Genomic DNA, 19,875 nt, shown 5'->3' on the forward strand with positions numbered 1-19,875 from the left:
AGCCGCACGTGCACGTCCCACTTGCTTCTGTGTGAGATCTGAAACAGAGTCCCTGAGGTGAGTACAGTACTGGCTTACTCTTACTGGGAACTCAAGAATAAGTCAGAACTAAAGGTTTAAAATACCTTGGTGTGGCAATTGGAAGACATAGGTTGTTTCCCATGTAAAATTCCACAGATGAGTCTGTGTAATAAAAATGTAAGTGTGGACAATTTCACTGTCAGAGGTGTTGAAATGGATAAAATACCACACTAGCATACTGTCTAGAGAGAGGATGGGCCAGGGCAGCGATGCTCTAATGCTTGGCCTGGGTGTTTAGCTTTACAAAGACTCCTGAAGGTAATAGCAGAGCTATGTTTGGGGGGAAAGGGCTGCCTGGACATCATTTACTCTTAACTCCAGAAGTCCACACGCTACCTCAATACGCACTTTTCACCCTCGGAACTTGAGTTCTGTATATGATGTTAACAGCTACAGTTGAGACAGCAACGAAACAGGGCACAGGGCTTTATTCTACACTGTGACTTAAAATGCGCAGCTTCCTGCGTGATATCCTACTGGGCATCCCTCTAGACCCCACTATTTAGGTCTTGGTACAGTCAGTAAAGACAGGCAGGCACCTGCATTGTTCAGCAACTTTAATACAGTGCATGCAAAAGCCTTCCTGGTCCTAATAATTGCTATTCACATCTCCACTGCTATGATAGACACCATCTCCAAAAACAACTTGGGAAGCAAAAAAGCTTTTTGGCTTAAACTTCCTAATCACAGTCTACCACCAGAGGAAATCAGCCAGGGCAGGAACCTCCTTGGCTTCACTTCAGGATGCTGATCCTACCTTAGGATGCTAAGCTTTAACTTCTTCTCTCCATGACCCCTTCAATCCTGGAGCTTCCACCACAGGCTACCCCACACCTTCACAGGTGGTCTCTGCTTGAGCTCTAATCTAGGTGGGTGGTTCCAGACTTCCCCTGCTGTGACTTACCCTCTCATACCTTTCAAAACCAGGTCCACACGAAAGAGCAACCAAACTTGAGATGCAGCTTTGCCCACCCTGGACCACACCTTGTGTGTGTTGACCCTGAGTAAATACACTTCCCAGAGACTTAACCTCAATGATGCTGGTCTTACTAGTCACAGTTGGTTTTCAGTCTGAAGTGACTAGTGTCAACACCCAATAAAGCCAAAGGTTTCACTCTTGTTAACCACAGTTTAGTTTTCAGCCCTAGGTGAACAAAAAGAGATTATTTATCCAAAATGTCACACAAACAGTAGTCTTTGAAGACTCTCCAACTTCACAAGTCAGGCCCCCACCATTGGCATTTCAGTATTTTCCATGTTCCCACAGAATAGCTCACTGAGCTTTTGAGCCTCAACAGCTTTTCCAGACCAGAGTTACTAACACATCTGTAACTTTCCCCAAAACAGCAGAGTCAGTCTGTCTCAGCAGGGCTCCACTCCAGAAGCAGCTTCCATCCTAATTTGCTTCCCACTGCCACTGTGCTAAACACTATGATCGAAAGCCACCTGGAAAGGAAAGGGTTTATTTCTTTTGACAGGTTACAGTTGTTTATCAAGGGAAGTCAGGGAAGAAGCCTGATTGGACTTCTGTGTCTCCATCCCAGTCCGTCACTGAGGGAAGTCAGGGCAGGAACAGACAGGAAGCCTGGAGGGATACTGCGTACTAGATTGTTCCCCATGGTTTACTCAGCCCACTATGTTGTACAGTTCAGGACCACCTGCCCAGGGGTGACACCCTCAACACTACTCACTGATGAAGGAAATGTCCCACAGGCAACTCTGATGAAGGCAATTACTCAGTGCAAGCTACTTTTCTCCTAGTGACTCATTTGTGCCAAGCCGACCAAAAGTAACCAGCATGCCATGTCACCTTTTAATGTCAGTGACTTGGTAGCTGACAGTGGTGAGCATATTCAGAAATAGCCCCAAGCTGCCAGAATGGCCAGCTGCAGGGAGATGGAGGAGCTGCAGAGTCTGCTGAAGATTCAACCATAAAACCTACAGAGCAGCCAGCCAAGGTTTCTCAGGTAAAGCTAACAGCAGACCAATTAGTACTTGAAGTAATTCTCATGATGTAAGAACAAGTAAAGAAATAATATATTCCCATGATAGTTTATGAACAGTACAGAATAGTAATAAGTATCTTGTAGCTACTTAATACTGTATAGCTAATCTTGGAAGAGCCTATAGGCTACTGAGTAGGCAAATGCCTGTAAAAAGCTTAGCCCCTCATCCCAAAAGTGAGCAAAAGGTTATTCTAGAGCCAGATGTAAGTGGTCACTGAACAGACTTAGCTTGCCACAAACACCATACATGGAACAAAAGTTTTTCTAGTAAGGATACAAAGTTGTAAATCAAAACATATACTGGTGGAAACACTGGGTGGGAAGGAGGGCTCTGTTTCCTGCAGATACACATACATGCCTTTTGAGGCAGGAGGTCAGCTGTAGGTGGTGTTTCTTTTTAAGATTTTTGAGTGCTCTATCTGCCTGTGAACCAGAAGAGGGCATCAGATCCCACTACAGATGTTTGTATGTACTTGCTGGGGATTGAACTCAGGACTTCTGGAAGAGCAAATACTATCCTTAACCTCTGAACCATCTCTCCACCCCCACCTTGTTTAGTGAGACAGGGTTTTTCACTGGGACCTGGGGCTCACTGCTTAAACTAGGCTGGTTGGCCAGCAAGCTCCAGGGATCCACCTATCTCTGCCTCCCTTGGAATCACAAGCATTGCACCATGAGGCGTGTGTGTGTGTGTGTGTGTGTGTGTGTGTGTGTGTGTGTGTGTGTGTGTGTGTGTGTGTGTGTGTAAATGAGAAAGCTGACATTGGTGTCCTCTATCACTATCCTTTATGTTTTGAGACAGGCCATGTACCCAGAGCTCACTGACTTGCCTAGCCCAGCTAGCTATCAAACTTGCGGGATCCTCATTTCTGCAGAGGTAGAATTACAGGGCACCCAGCACTCCTGGCTTCCTGTTTAGACACTGAGACCTATTCTCAGGACGGAGTCACCTGCAGAGAAGAGCCAATCCTCATTGTCACTCCATCTCTAGATCCCTGAAGTTAGATGTCACAGCAGGGTATCTGGAACTTTCTGTAAACCAACATAAATTCTGTGGTAGGATTAAACTTTACAAGCTAGAGAATTCAGATGTTTGTCACCCATCTCTAGCGTGCTAGCTGCCCTACACCCTCATTTCACATTTAAAATGCAAACCTCTGTAAACTCTAACAACTGGGCAAAGGCAAGTCTGGACTTGACCCGGAAGGTAAAGCTTGCTTTCCAAACAGCATCAGGAATTGTCAGGGTTCAGGAATGCACACTGAGTCTGAGCAAATCTTTCCAGTCAGCAGGAAACACGGTGAGATTAGGTGAGAGACCACAGCAGGAACACATCCACTCTCTCCACCTTGAACACCTCACCTGCTCAGTGCCAGATGCTGGGCCTGCGACCATCTCAGAGAAAAGAGTGGGTAACAAAAAATTTTTCTCTCAAATGGCTGTTGAATTTATTTCCTTGTTCTGTAATGGTTCTGGCAAAAATTAGTTAACCAACATTGAGACATTTGTAATGAAATACTAATTTTAAAAACCCATGATACCTTGATAGAAATTAGAGTTTACACAAACAAAAAGAATTCAATATTGCCAGCAAATATAAAATGAGTGTTGAACACCTGACAGGACGCAGCAAGGTGCTTATACATTTATATCTGACATCTGACCATATTTCCAGTCACCATAATATCTTCTCTCCAGATTTAAAAAAATAGTATGCTGATTTCTATAACAAAGCTTTTTTTCCCCCCGTACAAAAATCAAATAATGGCCAACAAGTCACAACAGTGCAATAGGTAGAGGCTAAAGAAAAATCGCACAAAACAGGCGCTGAAATAAATACTAAGTAGGAGACCAGAACCCTCCTGTGGGTTTGTCACTCACTTCAGAGTGTGGGATTTGTCTTCAGAATCACAGGGGACCTCCCTGGGGGTCACTCAGCTGACAGCAACATTGGTTAAACTAACACCAGGTGGGGGCTTTTCTGCTGAGCTCTGTCAGCATCCTTGAGATAACATGGACAGTAAATGTTCTGCATGAGAGCATCTACATGGCAGAGGTGCGTGTATCCTTGCCCTAGCTAGAAACTGAAGTCACTGTTTTCCTGGAAGGTCAGTGTGGAAAAGGTTCTGTGTGAGAAGCATCCTGTGGGACCTCAGGGTCAAGGTGGTCACCTCTGACCACCTCAGAGAAGAGGCCTTTGCTGATCCCTGGCAGTGAGTGAGCGACTTGTACTACCCAAGCTGGTGGCAGGCTGCATGGTAACCTCTGTCTGCAACCAAACTGGGCCATCCTGACTCACACTGACAGACTCGGAACTGGAAAAGCAAAGTGCAGGGTGGGTACAGGGAACCTCAGCGAGAGCCTTTTTGGCCAGTCAGAGAATATGAGGCAGCTCCCCACTGAACAATCTGCACCAAAAGGTGTGGAAGGCACAAGCAAGAGTGGCCAGAGACCCTGCAGGGCTGGCAAGACCACAAGCATCCACAAGGCAGGCGCAGAAGTGACCTGATTTGGTTCCCACCCTTTGATTTAAAAAAAAAAAAAAAAAGATCCTCATTCTTTGATTTAAAAAAAAAAAAGAAAAAAAAAACAGCAAAAAAACAATTTTTGGTTTAAAAAGAAGCCACTCAAGGATTATTATTTTTAACAAAGAAAATTAATTTTCAAATAAGCTGACACTATCTGGATATGCCTGTGTTCCCTGCAAGTCCCTCTGTGTGTCTACCGCTTCACCCTCCCAGGACCTGAGCCTGATACAGAGTCAGACATGTGCAAGAGGGAGCGTCTCTGAGCACCTGTACAGAATGTCCAGCAAGAAAGACAGCTGGTTCTCGCTTACAGTACGGTGCACAGGGCCTCGATGGCAGTTCAGATGGGTGTCTCCTTCCTGTCTTTGCTGGGCGAGGGCTTTGCCTGCTCCTTGGCTGCTCTCACCTCGAGGGCACCATCACAGGGTGGTGGGCCTGTGCCCCCTCGCCTCTCAGGCTCGTCCTCCTCCTGTAGCTGCTGCTCAGACTTGGCTCGCTGCATCTGGAGTAGCCGGAGCTGCACTCGAAGCTCAATGATGGCCTCCCGCTCCTCATGAATGGCTTGGTTCAAGTGATTGTTCTTTATCTTAAAGAATGACAGGAAAGTTACCATTTAAGCAAGGTCAGAAGGCCAAGGAATCTGCAGACACAGGCTGCAAGCCATCCTAAGCAAGGATCTAGTTCTATTTTAGCTAATCTGACTGGGACAGCAGAAGACAAGACAAATATGAGGATGACTATGTGAACACCACTCTGAATGCATGGGAATAGACACTCTGCTAGTTACAAAGCAGTAAGCACATTTAGAAAACAAGGTATCAATAGAACAGTTGTTTTAGTAAGTACTTGAGTGTTTCAGTGGGCATTTTCCCTTACCCTGGTTTCTGAACAGCCTACAAGGGGAGTAACAAAGGTAATTTTAGCAGCAATAAGGAGAGGGGATTAGTGCTGGGATAAAAGCTAAAATGTTTTTCCATGTCAAAATCTGTCTTTATTGACTAGATCCCAGTTGTGATACTTAAGGATTGTAGTACACCAAAGTTGCTTAAATGCTGTGTACTCATTCAGCAGTATCTCAAGAGTGGCTTACCCCAAGCTCTTGGAACTTTCATTTGTACAACAGCTGCCCTAGCCAGTGGAACCTCTCTTCTTCCTCAGTATTTCCCAGCATCCTGAACAGCTGGGTGTGCCCTGTAACTAGACTTTTGTTCCAATGAAGTGTGCACAGGCACCAGCCCCACCGCTCATTCAACATGACCCTGGGTGTGCCTTGACCCTTTTCTCCCCTACTGAGGCATGGCAAGATTGGGGCAGCTGCTGTGTCAGTGAGCCTACACAAAGTGCATAATAAAACAGTACACTAATTCCTGTTTAGGAAAATGGAGCTCAAACTAAGATGTCAATGTGTCTTCTCAATGGCAGAATTTCCAGCACCCCCATTTCACTCCCACTTAAGTTTTTGATTTTGATTTTCAAAACAAGATCTCAAGTATGTAGACCAGGCTGGCTGCAAACTCAGAGCTCCACCAGCCTCTTGCTTTCTGAGTGCTGGGATCACTTCATGGGCATAGGTGTGTATGCGCAGGTGTGTGCGTGTGAAGGCTTCACTGCAGCACTTTCACTTGCGGGACCATGTCCCCGGATTGCTGCCTGCGTCTTACCCAGGACAGCCTCCTGCCACAAGTGTTATGGGCATCACTGTCCCTCCCTCCGCCCACCCTCTCAACAGTGGATGGGCGGAAGTCCTGGGCAATTCTTAAAATACTATTTTTATTTACTGTACATTGGTGTTTAACCTTCATGCATGTCTGTGTGAGGGTGTTGGATCCCTTGGAATTAAAGTTACAGACAGTTGTGAGCTGCCATATGGGTGCTAGGAACTGAACCTGGGTCTTCTGGAAGAGCATTCAGTGCTTTTAACTGCTGAGCCATCTCTCCAGCCACAATAGTTTTATCATCTTTTTGCTGCTGTTTTTTAAGCCTTGACTGTCCCGGAACTAACTCTGTAGACCAAGTTGGCCTCCAATTCAGAAATGCCCTCTTTGCCTCTTGAGCTGCCATCCCAATGCACTGTGCAGCTCTTAACTCCCACGTGCGCTTGCCTGGCAGTTCAGTGAGCATGAATAAAGCAAGGTGTCCTCCTGTTCCCCTGAGCCGTCCTCACAGAAGGCAATGGGACAATGTTTTATCACTTGGACCAGTGTGTCCTTCTCAGTACAGCTTCCCTGGCATTCGGTCACATCTACTGCTCTGTGGGGCAAGGACTCTAAGACAACTGTCCCCCAACTTACAATGGGTTGATTCAAGGGATTCCCTTTCTCCACTTCAAGGCCACATAGGACAGCAAGCCACCTTGTCTAGGCTCATTTGTACACCAAGCTCAGACAGCCTGGGACACACATTTCATCTGGTAAAGGGGCTGGAGAGATGGCTCAGTGGTTAAGAGCACTGGCTGCTCTTCCAGGGGTCCTGAATTCAATTCCCAGCAACCACATGGTGGCTCACAACCATCTGAAATGCGATCTGATGCCCTCTTCTGGTGTGTCTGAAGACAGTTATACTGTTATTCTCTACAAGTCTCCAGCAATAAAATAGATGGTCTGTGGTGCCAAGAAATTCTTGGAAGTTGCTGACTTCTGGGTATTGTCCCCGAAACTCACTTCTAACTCTTCATTCTGCCTCTGTAAGTCTTCCAGAATGATCTGCAGCTCCTCTTCGTCCTCACTCTCGCTCTCGCTGTCCGAGGAGTACTCCTCCGTCTCACTGCGGCCATGCTGCTGGCGACTGTGTGGAAACAAGGCAGTGTTACAGTGTACTTGGAGGCCAGCTAGAGAATCTACCTGATCCAATGCTGCCTTAAGCCCTGATAGGAAACTAAAAGTGACTGATTTCAGAACCCCAGTTCTTTTACAGGAATGTCTAAAAAACAGTGATTCTCAACCTCTCTGAAGCCGAACAACTTCCCAGTAGTCGCCTAAGACCATCCATCTGCCTATTAGTATTTACATTATGATTCATAGCAGCAGCAAAATTACAGTTATGAAGTCGCAAAGAAAATGTTATGGCTGGAGCCACCACACCATGAGAAACTGTTAAAGACTTGATGCATTAGGAAGTTGAGAACCACTGAACTAAAACAATTATGTTTATATAAACCACAACATGGCTGGAACCTTCCAGCCTTGTGGCACCCCTGTACCTCTGGATCTCTGCAATCTCAGCTCGAAGGCGGTCGATCTCTTCTTTTTCCGAGGCAATCTGACGACGCAGAAACTGCTCCATGGCCAAGAGCTCTTCTTGCTCAGTCAGGATCTCATTCTCCTAAAACAATGATAAGGATGAACACCTGTCTGGAATCTGATAGAGGAAACACTACTCCAGGACCTCTCCTGTCACCCTGCTCAGTGCTGAACATGAGTTACCACATTCAAAGTCAGGCTATTGTCTCAGAATCAGGAAAAGCTACACAAAGTCATGGTGAGAGAATGTCTATGCTGTTCTCAACAAAATGCACACAAGAAGCTGCTGTAGCTTTTGCAAGGCTCCTTATGAGTCTGCTACATCAAGGCAAAAAACCAAATGTCAACATCTGCTTTGGCTTGCTCAGGCTGGAGATTGCTCGGCAGTTAAGATCACTTGCTCTTTTTCCAGAGGACCCAAGTCCAGCTCCCAGAACCCACATCAACCTCCAACATCCACCACCTGTTGGAGGACGATCCAAAACCTTCTGGCCCAGCGGGCATCTGAATACATGTATGTGCAACACATATGCACAAATAAAATAAACATAATCTAAAAATCACCTGCTTTGGCTTCCTGTCTCTCAGGATTCAGGGCCACAAAGACTTTTCACAGTGAACTAGGAAAAGGACCAAGAGACATATGTGTGGCTGTATAAGTACCAGATGTAAGGCAAAACAGAGAAGGAAAGGTTCCAGGATCTCCCTCACTATCACCATGCTCTTCAGATAAAAGGAAGAACTCTACTTGACAGGTTAACCATTCCTAAACTGCCTGAGAACAGTCGAGCCCTGTCTGCACTCCATCTAGGGTTCTCAGGCCTTGAGAACACAGTAGAGAAGAGGAGTTGGAGGCAAAATCAGCAGCTCCTTCTAAACAAGGGGCATCATGGGCACAGTCCAGCAAGCACTGAAGGTTCGAGAGAGGCGGCTTCTCCATGTTCAAACACATAGACATTCTTCATTTGCCTTAGTGTACATATGGAAGAAGCTGAATTCTAAGAACCCTCAGATTGGAAAACTCTCAAAAAAAAAAAAAAAAAAAATCTGGATTTGTCTCTCCTCAGAGTTTTTGTTTCTGTAAATCAGGAACATGCCAACAACACAAACTTCTGTGTAGACTTAACAGAGACTAGGAAGCTAGACAGAAGGCAGCTTCTTCCTCCACACTAAACATTCCAGCACACACAGCACAAGGGTAGGGCCATACAATAAGAACAAGTTCTTTGGAGTCCATTAAAATTTTTGTTTAAAAAAGTGTATAGTTGAGCTTCTATTTAAAAAATGACTGATAAATCCCTTTGGAAATCTAAAGGTATAGCTTGCCTGGGCACGAAGGATATTGATAACTTCTTCATTTTCATTCATTTCTTCTTTGGAAACATCCTCTTTCGAAAGACTGGCTATCTCCTGTGCAATCTTGGTTTCACACTCCTGTTAAAGACAATACATGGTTTATTGTTCTGCATACATGTAACACACAGTTAAGAAGTGGCCCTCTTAAATTAAATGAAGAAAACCCCAGCAGCAGCAGGAAGCCATCAGTAATGATGGCTGGACATTTGCTAACTAGGCTTCAAATACACTGTAAGTGGGACCAGGCATAGGGGAGCACACCTTTAATCCCAGCACTCAGGAGGCAGAGGTAGGAGGATCTACGTGAGTTCAAGGTCAGCCTTGTTTACATAGTAAGTTCCAGGACAGCCAGGACAATACAGAGAACCCATCTCAAAAAGCAAAAATGAGACCTAACCATAAAAGAATATAACGTGAGTAGAGATTACAAGGTGGCTCTGTGGGCGACACCTGCTGTCAGAGAACCCGAGTTTAGTCCCTCCTCAGGACTCACCTGATACAGAACTGAATCTGGCAAGTTGTTCTCTGACTTCCACACGCGTGCCATGGCATGTCTACACCCACATGCACACACACATACACACACACAAACACACACTTTAATGTAAGAAAAGAACATGACATAGTTACCTTGGTCTGTGGCTGCTATGAAAAATGCTTAGTCCTGATGAATATGCTCCCTTAATCCAGACTACATGAGAAGTCTGGAAGGAAGCTACTGGGGTGTCAATTATAAACCTAATTTAGCTAATTTTACCAAATACATACAGTCAAGTAACCACGCCCACACCTGTCAGGAAACATCCCTTGCTCCAACATCTGTGGTGCCCAGCACCACAGAACTGCTCTGTCCACAGCCTCTCTCTCATGCCTCGGGTGAACTGATCAACAAGCCGTTTCTCTCTAGTGTCACACTTAGCTCTAAGATGTTTCTGTCTATTGTGCTGGTGTGAGTAGTTGCTGAGTGACAACCAGCATATAAACACACCTTAACTTGTATCCACTCACCAGTGCAAGGCTCTGGGTCTGTTGCTATTGGCTGCTATGAACAGTTTGTAACATTTTGTGAAGGCGTATACCTTGTTGCTGCTTCTCTTAGATGATAAGTGGCTGTGAGTGGGATTTCTGGGTTATACAATAAATAATCTCATAGTTAATTTTTGAGAAAGTGCCAAGATGATATCAAGGTTTAAACTCATGCTATTTCTTTTTCATATTTTCAGTCATTAATCCACTGAATGAAGTTCTTTAAGTAACTTCTCCCTCAAAAGTAAAGCCTGCATGAAGGAACCTGGGTGTGTAGCTACAAAATAAGGCAGCAAGAAGAGGGAATGGTCCAGGAGAGAGTACAACTGATTCATCCGAGCAATAGCAAAATTCTGAGTGTGTGTGTGTTCTCCTGTGCACACGTGCGTATGTACATGCAAATGCATATAGTCATGTACTTGTGTGCACATTTGTAGAAGCTAGAAGCCATTTGTTGTGTGTCATTCCTCAATTGGTTCTCCGACTTTTTTTTTTTTTGAGTCAAGGTCTCTCACTTACTCCTCTAGTCTAGCTGGCCTTCAAGCTCAGGGCTTTCCTATCTCTGCTTTTCCAGTGTTGAGATCACAGGTATAAGCCATAATATCTGGTTTTTATGTGAATGCTATGGATTTAATTCTGTTCCTTATTTTTGCAAAAGCAAGCACTTTACCAACTGAGCCATCTCCACAGCCACGGTCCTTTTATTCAACACAGACACACAACTAAGAGACACAAAAGCCAAACATCTAATGACGTTCTGTGGGAGGGACTTTTCACGTAAGGCTGCTGGACAAGACAGTAAGATCAGCAACTGCGACCTGCCCTGTGAAACGTGGGCACTCATCCAAAGCCAAGCATGGTGGAGATAGAGGCAGCAGGATCAAGAGATCAAGGTCACCCAGGCTATAGAACAAATTTGAGACTCCTGGGCCACATAAGATCTCATTAAAACAAACCAACAAAAGAGGCCATAAGATAGAGGAAACAAAAGACAATTTATACTGAGCTGGAGAGAAAAAAAAATATGAAAGGCTTCTTCCCAGACTGCACATCCTGAAAATTGGGTGCAGGTAAAAGAATCTTAGACCTGTCCTCACAATAAGTGCTCTAACCTCAAACGAAAGGCCTTAGGTGGCTGTCTTCTCACAATTACCCACTATTCCACTCTTTCGGTCTGAGAGGTGCGAACTAGTGCCTGCAAGCTGTGCTGTTCAAATCTGCTGCTGGGTCTGCGTGTGGCTTATAAGATCTTTCAGGGGTATGGACTTTGACACTGATGTGGCTGGAAAACTGAGTCCAGACTCAAGGTTTACACTAAAGGAACACAGAACCTAAGGTGGGTCTTGTGTACCCCCAGCACAGCAGCAGGTACACGTGGCTCTTCCTGAGTTCTCAGCAGTCTCTCTCCAGGGCTCTCACCCTTACAAAGCTCTGTTCAGATAAAACTAGGCAGAAATAACAAGATCACCTTTGTAATTAAAAAACGAAAAGAATTTCTAAAATTAATGAAACATTTGATTTATACCATGCTAACATATGAACAACACAGAACAAGAAACACTTGCATGAATAACTTCCCACCAGAGAATCTAACATCGACAGATGGGCATGTGCTATTTTAAAAGGACTTACAGCAGTATGCAGAAGCCTCACCCACACTTCCTTGTAAGAGAATAGCTCACCTGTCTTTTAGCTTCTCTCAGCTTTCTCTTGAGGGCAGTCAGGATCCTCTGCACTTCCCACAGTCTTTCTTCTTTAGATAAGTCCTTTATCCCGCCTTGCAGATCCCGATGTAAACAATTCAAAAGGAACTCCTAGATAACAAAAGACACGTGTAGTCTGCTGGTGTTGTTATCTGACAACAGTACACAGTTTCTAAGATGAAGACCCAGCTCTGCGCAGCAACAGCAACGCCTCTGCAGACTTCATGTGCTCTCCCATCTGCTTTACTGGGAATTAGACCTCATTCCTTTATTTCTGGTGGCTCTCCCTTTCCTACTCACAGCAACTGGCTGATACATAGAACTCAGCCATTAGAACTCAACTTAGTTCAATTCCCAGCAACCACACAGTGGCTCACAACTATCAGTAATGAGATCTGATACCCTCTTGTGGTGTGTACACATATATAAATTTTAAAAATGTTAAAAAAAAAAAAGAATGAGCAGAGTAGAAATGTAAAACATTCTTCCAGTTTAAAACCTTATGCTATTTTATCATGGTTGCTTACTTACATGCTACGAACTAAGACCATGCTCTGCATGCCCATGACAAGGGCAGAGCTCAGTGGTTCTATCCCAGCACTGCACAGAACTGAGTGTGGTCCCTACACAGGAACTGCTTGCTACTCCCTAAGCTAGGGCTCACCACCCCCATTCCACAGCCCTTTTGAGCAGCACAGAAGCAGGCAGGGAGGAGTGAGGAGAGGGAAGGGCAGGGGCAGGTAGGGCAGCACATTACCTGTCTCTTGATCTCTTCCTTGATGCCAGCTTGGGTCTCTGGCAGTGTGGGCATTGTGGCCATGTTGGACCAACGCAGAGGTCTTGTTACTTGTTTCAAGACCACAGGGCCAAAGAGCTCTTGCACATGTGTGAAAAGCACATATAGGACTCGGTTGCTGATCTGCAGAAAACAGATTTAGGGTTGCTAAATCACATGAGCGTGATCTTTTACTTTAGCTTTATCAGTAATACTGTGCAGCCTTCAATTCTGGGTACTATGGCGTCTCCACAGGAGGGACAGAACATGCTTCACTAATTATCAATTTAAGAGTATATGAAAACCCTGCTTAAGTCACGTTCTTAAGTACCGTAATGGGAAAAGCCAGTAAAGGACACAAAACACACTACCATTAATGTGCACTTTCTAGTTACCTGTTAACTGGTTTTAAATACCTAATAGTCATTTCCTACGTATTCTGAGACCATTCTACACATGAAGCAATGCTACTGAGGACAGGTGGGAGGTGGAACACCTTCAGATGTACAGAGCTGTCCCCTCTCCAGCACTCACGCACCAGGGTTCAGGATGTTCCCATACTAGGAAGCCAGAACTGCATGATGGCTGGACAACAAAGGAAAGATGTTTTTTTTTTTTTTTTCCTGGCTCAGACTGTACTGGCTGGTTTTGTGTCAACTTGACACAAGCTGAAGTTAATCACAGAGAAAGGAGCCTCAGTTGGGGAAATGCCTCCATGAGATGCAGCTGTAAGGCATTTTCTCAACTAGTGATCAAGGGGGAGGGCCCAGCCCATTGTGGGTGGAGCCATCCCTGGGCTGGTGGACCTGGATTCTATAAGAAAGCAAGCTGAGCAAGGCAGGAGAAGCAAGCCAGTAAGTGACATCCCTCCATGGCCTCTGCATCAGCTCCTGCTTCCTGACCTGCTTGAGTTCCAGTCCTGACTTCCTTTGGTGATGAACAGCAATGTGGAAGTGTAAGCTGAATAAACCCTTTCCTCCCAACTTGCTTCTTGGTCATGATGCTTGTGCAGGAATAGAAACCCTGACTAGGACACAGACTTTCTCTTATTCTTCAAGCTTCTGTTGTACAAGCACCCACATTATCGCAATATTGAGTAACAATGTAGTACTGACCAAATTCTGAATCCCAGCTAACAAAATTGATCATGATATTTGAGAAATATAAGAAATGGTTTGTTTTTAAAATATAACTAATAACTAAAGAAAGTACCTTTAGCAAAAGAAAGTATTCTCTTATAATAGTAACAATGACATGGTCATGACCTCATATACCAACCAAAAAGAGACTGTATATTAAAAATTAGAGTGGTGCACACCTTGGGAGGAAGAGGCAAGAGTAACTCTGAGTGAGTTCAGGACCAGCCTGTTCTACAGAGTGATTTCTACACTGAGAAACCTCTCGGAAAAAAAACAAAAAACTGAAGAACAACAAAATAGAACCACCGTCTTTCCCCGACCCCCGCCCTTCTCTCAGAGAATAAAATATCGGCTTTTTTAAAGGCAAAGTCTTTCTTTGACAGCATCAACTGAGTAGTGACACAGGCAAGGAAGATAGCTTAGTCAATTTGACATGCAAACATAGAGTTCAATCTCCCTGATTCTCATAAAAATAACGTTGGGCATAGTTGTGGACACCTATAATCCCAGCTTGGGGAGGGTCCCTGAAGCTTTTTGACCAGTGAGAGACCATGTTTAAGAAGAAAAAAAGGCGGATGGTTGGTGCCTAAGAACAGTAACAATGTTGTCCTATGACTGCCACATAAACATGCATTTAACACATATATGGCTATACACATGCAATTCCCACATACAAACTTGAACACACATATACAACAGGACGCCAGATATTCACATGTGTAAAAACAAAAAACACAAACAATGCACTACTCAGTGTAGTTCTCAGATTAAGAGGCAAAAGAGCATATCTCTCTGGATCCAGTTTATAGGTGAAGTCCTTGTAGATTTATGTTAAGGCAATACATGATTAGACAGGGAGAGGAGGTGGAAAAAAGGAGAGGAAATGGAAAACAGGAGGACTGTTCACGGCAAGTGAGAAGGGATCTCCTAGGAAGGGAATAGAGTGTAGTGGCAAATCTGCTTAAAATAGACCGCAGCTTGTTTTTCTAATTACTGAGCTGTGTTTTCATTAAATGGGTTTATTTGGGTTGAAGAGGAAAATGCAACAATTTGGCGATTGGGTTGAAAAGGATATTGCAACAAGTCCTCAGTAAGACCTGCCTAGCAAACATCATGGCCCTTTGTGCTTGATCCAAGCAGGTAGCATATTCCTATTTCACAACTAAGCAGAAGGACAAAGATGCTCCTATTCCCCCCAACCTGCTGGCCCTGCCCACACTTGGACAGAGAAGATCTGTGGTCAGGCTGATTCGTTATTCCCCTTGGATTCATGTTTGACATGAGACTCAGCAACAGACGTGTTCCCCAATTTCCCAGTGCCAGAACCAAAAGGGAGTGGGCAGACAGAACCCATACCTGGTCAGCGGTACCAAAAGAGTATGTATGGAGAGAACCCATACCTGGACGGTTGGGCTCAGCACTATAGAGATGTTCTGGATGTTCATCTTTGTTTCCAGCTCCTTTGCAATGACGTGGTCCATGTGCACAATGAGCCAGGAAAGTAGAAGGTGGTTACACTCCGGCAGTTCCCTGAGCAAGCGCTGGAACTCCTGCACTTTCTCCATCTCAGTGCTCCGCCCACAAGCCTCTTCAAATCGGGGCATAAGCTCTTTGGTAAGCAAATTTTCTGGAAGGTCTCGCAAATACTGCTTCAACAAGCTGGCTACAGTGTTAGGCTCATATTCTTCCAAGTTTGGAGACTCCTCTCGGTCATAGGCTGCTTTTAGCTCATCTACCTTTGATTTGATTCCTTAAAACATTAAATTTAGGAGAAAGAGGGAATACCAGAATCAGACACACTTTCTCCACCTACACACACACAAGTACAGCCAGGAAGCATGGAAGCCAGGCTGGGCACATGCCTGTGATCTCAGCAGCACTAGAGGCTGAGATATGAGGACTGCTGCCAGTTCAAGTCGGCTAGCCTGGGTCTGACCCTTCTCAGAATGAGCACAAACCCTCCTGGCAGAATCTGTGTCACAGATGGGTCACAGAATTCTCTATGAACACAGCACATGAAACCACAGCTGGAAATTTAACATTCCCAGAAACCATGGAATATTAAGAAAATGTTTAATCTAGGAAAAAATTTAAATATATTAGATAAAAATTTAGGGGGAAATGAAGGGAAATATAATCTGAGCACATACACTGCACTGAAAGCCAAGTTCCCGAATTCTCATAAGATGGACAACAGAAAATGAAACTGTCACATGTAGCTGTTCCCAGATGTAAGTAAGTTATTCCATACAGCAGAACAAAGTTTCCTAGCTTTACAAGCTCATGGAAAATTACTGCCTGTTATATAACATCCACCTAATTTCTATTTTAAAGTGTGAATTTTTGTGTGTGTTTGTTTCTGTTTATAGAGACTAGGTTTCTCTGTGTAGCCCTGACTGTCCTGGAACTCCTTCTGTATACCAGGCTGGCCTCAAACTCACAGAGCCTCTGTCCCCTGAGTTCTGGCATTAAAGGCATGCGCCACCACTAAATGGCCTAAAGACTGAATATTTTCTTAATCTGAACCAAGCAAGAACAAGGAAATAAAGTCAAGCTTCAAAAAAAAAACAACCATTTAGCTTTCATATTTTAGTGAAAAACAAACAAACAAAAAACAATCCAACACACCTTTAGTCCTATTTGTTTAAGTGACATAATTCAGTGACAGTAATCAAAATAGCTGCTTTTTTAAACTTAAAGCTATAGGCCAACTATATAGAACAAACTAAAAATTAAGTCTAATGTAAATTGTCATCTAATCTCAACATTTTTTTAAAAAAAGATTTATTTACTTATTTATGTATATGAGTACACTGTCACTGTCTTCAGACACACCAGAAAAGGGCATCAGATCCCATTACAGATGGTTGTGAGCCACCATGTGGTTGCTGGGAACTGAACTCAGGACCTCTGGGAAAGCAGTCAGTGCTCTTAACCACTGAGCCATCTCTCCAGCCCTCAACATCTTAATATAATGTTTATATTTGAAATTTGACATTTCCATCTTATATACAAACCTTCAATGAATGCATTATAAAAAACCTGTACGTTATTCAGATCAACAAATCTTACTTTGGTGGTCTTTATTTTGAGATAGAAAAGAAAATTTCCACTTTGTTTTTTTATGACAATCTGAATAGAACAAGATTAAAGACAAACAACGCCGAGACTTTTGTCCCTCCTTGTCCCACCAGCTCTTGTCCCCTCACTCTCTTGCTATGTTGTTGATCGTGGTGGCTTCTGCAGATAATGTCTCACTATGTGGCCTAAGCCGGCCTTAAACTTACAATCCTCCTGTCTCCTGAGTGCTACGAGTGCTATGAGCATGCTCCCTCACCCACCTTCTATATATGTCTTATAAAACATTTACTGCTCTACCACAGACAACCTCAACAGGTGTTGGCTTTGGTGTTTCTTTCGACAGTATTATTAAAATGTTTGTCTTTTAAAAACTAGAAACTTCATAAAGAATTCCAGTGAGAAATAGAGTAGTATAAAAGTACCTTTAATGTTGAAAATATTATGAAGCAAATACAAAAAGTGATTTAATTGTCTTTCACACAAGCATTTGTTTGTTTGCTTCCTCACTTATCTATATGTGTACAGGTGTTTTGCCTCATATGTCTGTGCATCAAATGGACAGATTGGTGCCCAGAGGACACAAGAGGGTGTCAGAGCCCCTAGAACTGGATTATAGACAGTTGTAAGCTGTATCTATGCGGGTGCTGGGAACTGAAGCCGGGTGCTCTGGAAAAGCAAACAGTGCTCTTAACTGCTGAGATATCTCTCCGGCTCCTTTCATATTGGTTTTTAAATGGAAACTGATATAAGTGAGAGCCAAACATCTCCATAGAAATCATATTGGTGACAAATAGCAAGGCCAGAGTTGAATCCTGGAGATGTATCTGAGTGACAGAGCCATTGCTTCTCATGATCATGGGCTTTGGGTCAAATCCCATACAGACAAGGAGGGCAAAGGAGAGACATAGCTACACAGGTAGTGTGCCATGGTGTGTTGGCTGTCAGTCAGCGTGGAAACAACTATTGAATGCTCTCATAAAAAACAAGTCATTCTATTAGGAATGATGAGGTTCTCCAAAACATACAAATATCAAAAATAGGTCAGAAACAAAAGAACTCTCTGGACAAAGCTACAGAAATTTTTCAAAAAAAACTTTCATTCCTCCCAGAAGTCTTCCTGCTTATCAAGAACATGTGGGGAAAACAGTTTCTAGCACTATGTAAATCTTCAAAACTCAATACAAAAAAAAAATCTTAAAATCAAACTTGCAGGGGCTGGCTCAGTGGTTAAGAGCACTGACTGCTCTTCTAGTGGTCCTGAGTTCAAATCCCAGCAACCACTCGGTAGCTCACAACCATATGTAATGAGATCTGATACAGTGTACTTATATATAATAAATAAGTCATCTTAAAAAAAAAATCAAACAATGAAGCATTTAATCTACTGTGTCATATAAACATTACCCTAAGTATCAAATCTATCTGCTAGAAAGGATATGAACCAATTAAATGGAAAACTTGCTTAATCTTTTTCTTTGTTCTACATGTGTATGACATATACCTCTTGTCATGAAGAAATATGCTATCAAAGCATTTCATGAAAAGTAACTCTGTATGAGAACACAATGACAGACAGACACACAGATACTGCCCAGCTTGGAACCTGAATCCCAAGTTATCATATAACTCATGCTGCTTTTGAAGAAGAAATCTCTGTACTTCTAAATAACTTACATAGTACTTGGTTTTAGATTCTCAGTATGAAACACATGCTGGCCAAGCATGAACTTCAATTTCCTGTATCAAGTGTGTGTAGATGAACTGATCATCAGTTTCACTGACATTTGCAATAGCTGTATGTGGCTTTAGCTGACAGGAACATTCACATTTGGCCCAGCCATCTAGAAAATAACACTCTGTGTCTTTAGTCACACTAGGAAAAACATCACAATGCTGTGTCATTAGCCATCTCTTGGCCAAGAAGCTTCCTTCACAGAGCTCTCAGCTTTCTGGGCTTACAAAAATAATGAGACAAGACTTAGCACACCAGGCCTTTTCAAGATACGCCCGACATGCTGTGAATGACTTGGGAATAAATCCTTATGGAAGGAAACTGCATGAAGAACAACCACGATGGAAGAGGCTATACAGGCACCACACAGGTGGCTATGGTTTAGGATCCATGCCAGAATGTCCTCATTCTGCTAAAGAAGTTAGCATTCTGTAGGAAGTAAAGTGAAGCTAGTTTTTTAAAACTGCCAAGCAAAATGCATGTCCCTAATACCTGACACTCAGGTCCCCATACCTGACACTCGGTAGATGCCTTCGCACTTCATGCCATAATTCTCCATGTAGTCCACACACTCTCGGAAGACAGCCGGCAGCCGGACGCCATCGTACATCATGGTCCTCTCTACAGCGTCAGCCAAGGGAACACCAAAAATGGGCCTGAGACTTGGAGCGTCCATCTGAGGCACCTCTGGCTCCTGAATTGGCTTTTTCTTTTTCTTCTTTTCCTTCCACTGTTTAACGACATCGGCTGCTGTCAAGTCTTTAGATTTCTTTTCTTTATGCTTTTCCTCTTTGTGCTTTTCTTCTTTATGCTTTTCTTCTTTGGGTTTTTCCTTGATTTTAAAATCCTTTTCCTTCTTTTTAGAGAAGCTGGGCTTTTTGAACACATGGATTCCCTTGGACCTCTTCATCTTGGAAGGACTTTCGGCTTCATCTCCAGAGCTGTCTTCCTGGAAGGCAGCATAGCCTTCAGCTGCCAAGGAAATGCAGTAAAATTGTGTTTAGTGCAAAGTGTCACAAACTTCCTATGAGGGAAACAAAAAGGTTCTACCTGGCAGTAGCTAGCCAACCTCTTGCCTCTTGGGCCTCCAGAAAAACCACCAAAAAACAATGGTGTAGTGACACTTGATAACCACAAGAGATCAACAGACAGCAGCTATCATTGCTATATTAATGTTAAGAGCAAAGTAGTTTATTGTATAACATATAT

At 43.6% G+C, this 19,875-nt stretch overlaps 1 protein-coding gene across 3 annotated transcripts in view; it reads right to left on the reverse strand.

Annotated features, from left to right (window-relative positions):
* Window positions 1–2,538: 2,538 nt before the first annotated feature.
* RALBP1 (ralA binding protein 1) overlaps window positions 2,539–19,875 on the reverse strand; it is a 36,618-nt gene continuing 19,281 nt past the window's right edge. For 2 of the 3 annotated variants that reach the window (XM_080933434.1, XM_080933433.1), the window contains exons 3-10: window positions 19,180–19,638; window positions 15,254–15,603; window positions 12,697–12,858; window positions 11,919–12,050; window positions 9,181–9,288; window positions 7,815–7,936; window positions 7,276–7,399; window positions 3,531–5,201 (exon numbers count right to left, since the gene is read on the reverse strand). In XM_080933434.1, coding sequence (XP_080789560.1) covers window positions 4,956–5,201; window positions 7,276–7,399; window positions 7,815–7,936; window positions 9,181–9,288; window positions 11,919–12,050; window positions 12,697–12,858; window positions 15,254–15,603; window positions 19,180–19,638 — 1,703 coding nt within the window. In that variant the 3' untranslated portion in view covers window positions 3,531–4,955. Of the gene's footprint in view, window positions 3,120–3,530; window positions 5,202–7,275; window positions 7,400–7,814; window positions 7,937–9,180; window positions 9,289–11,918; window positions 12,051–12,696; window positions 12,859–15,253; window positions 15,604–19,179; window positions 19,639–19,875 lie in introns of those variants that run through there. The other variant, XM_080933435.1, reaches the window with a different exon arrangement.

This window comes from Micromys minutus (genome assembly GCF_963924665.1).
Source record: "Micromys minutus genome assembly, chromosome: 19".
Lineage (NCBI taxonomy): Eukaryota > Metazoa > Chordata > Mammalia > Rodentia > Muridae > Micromys > Micromys minutus.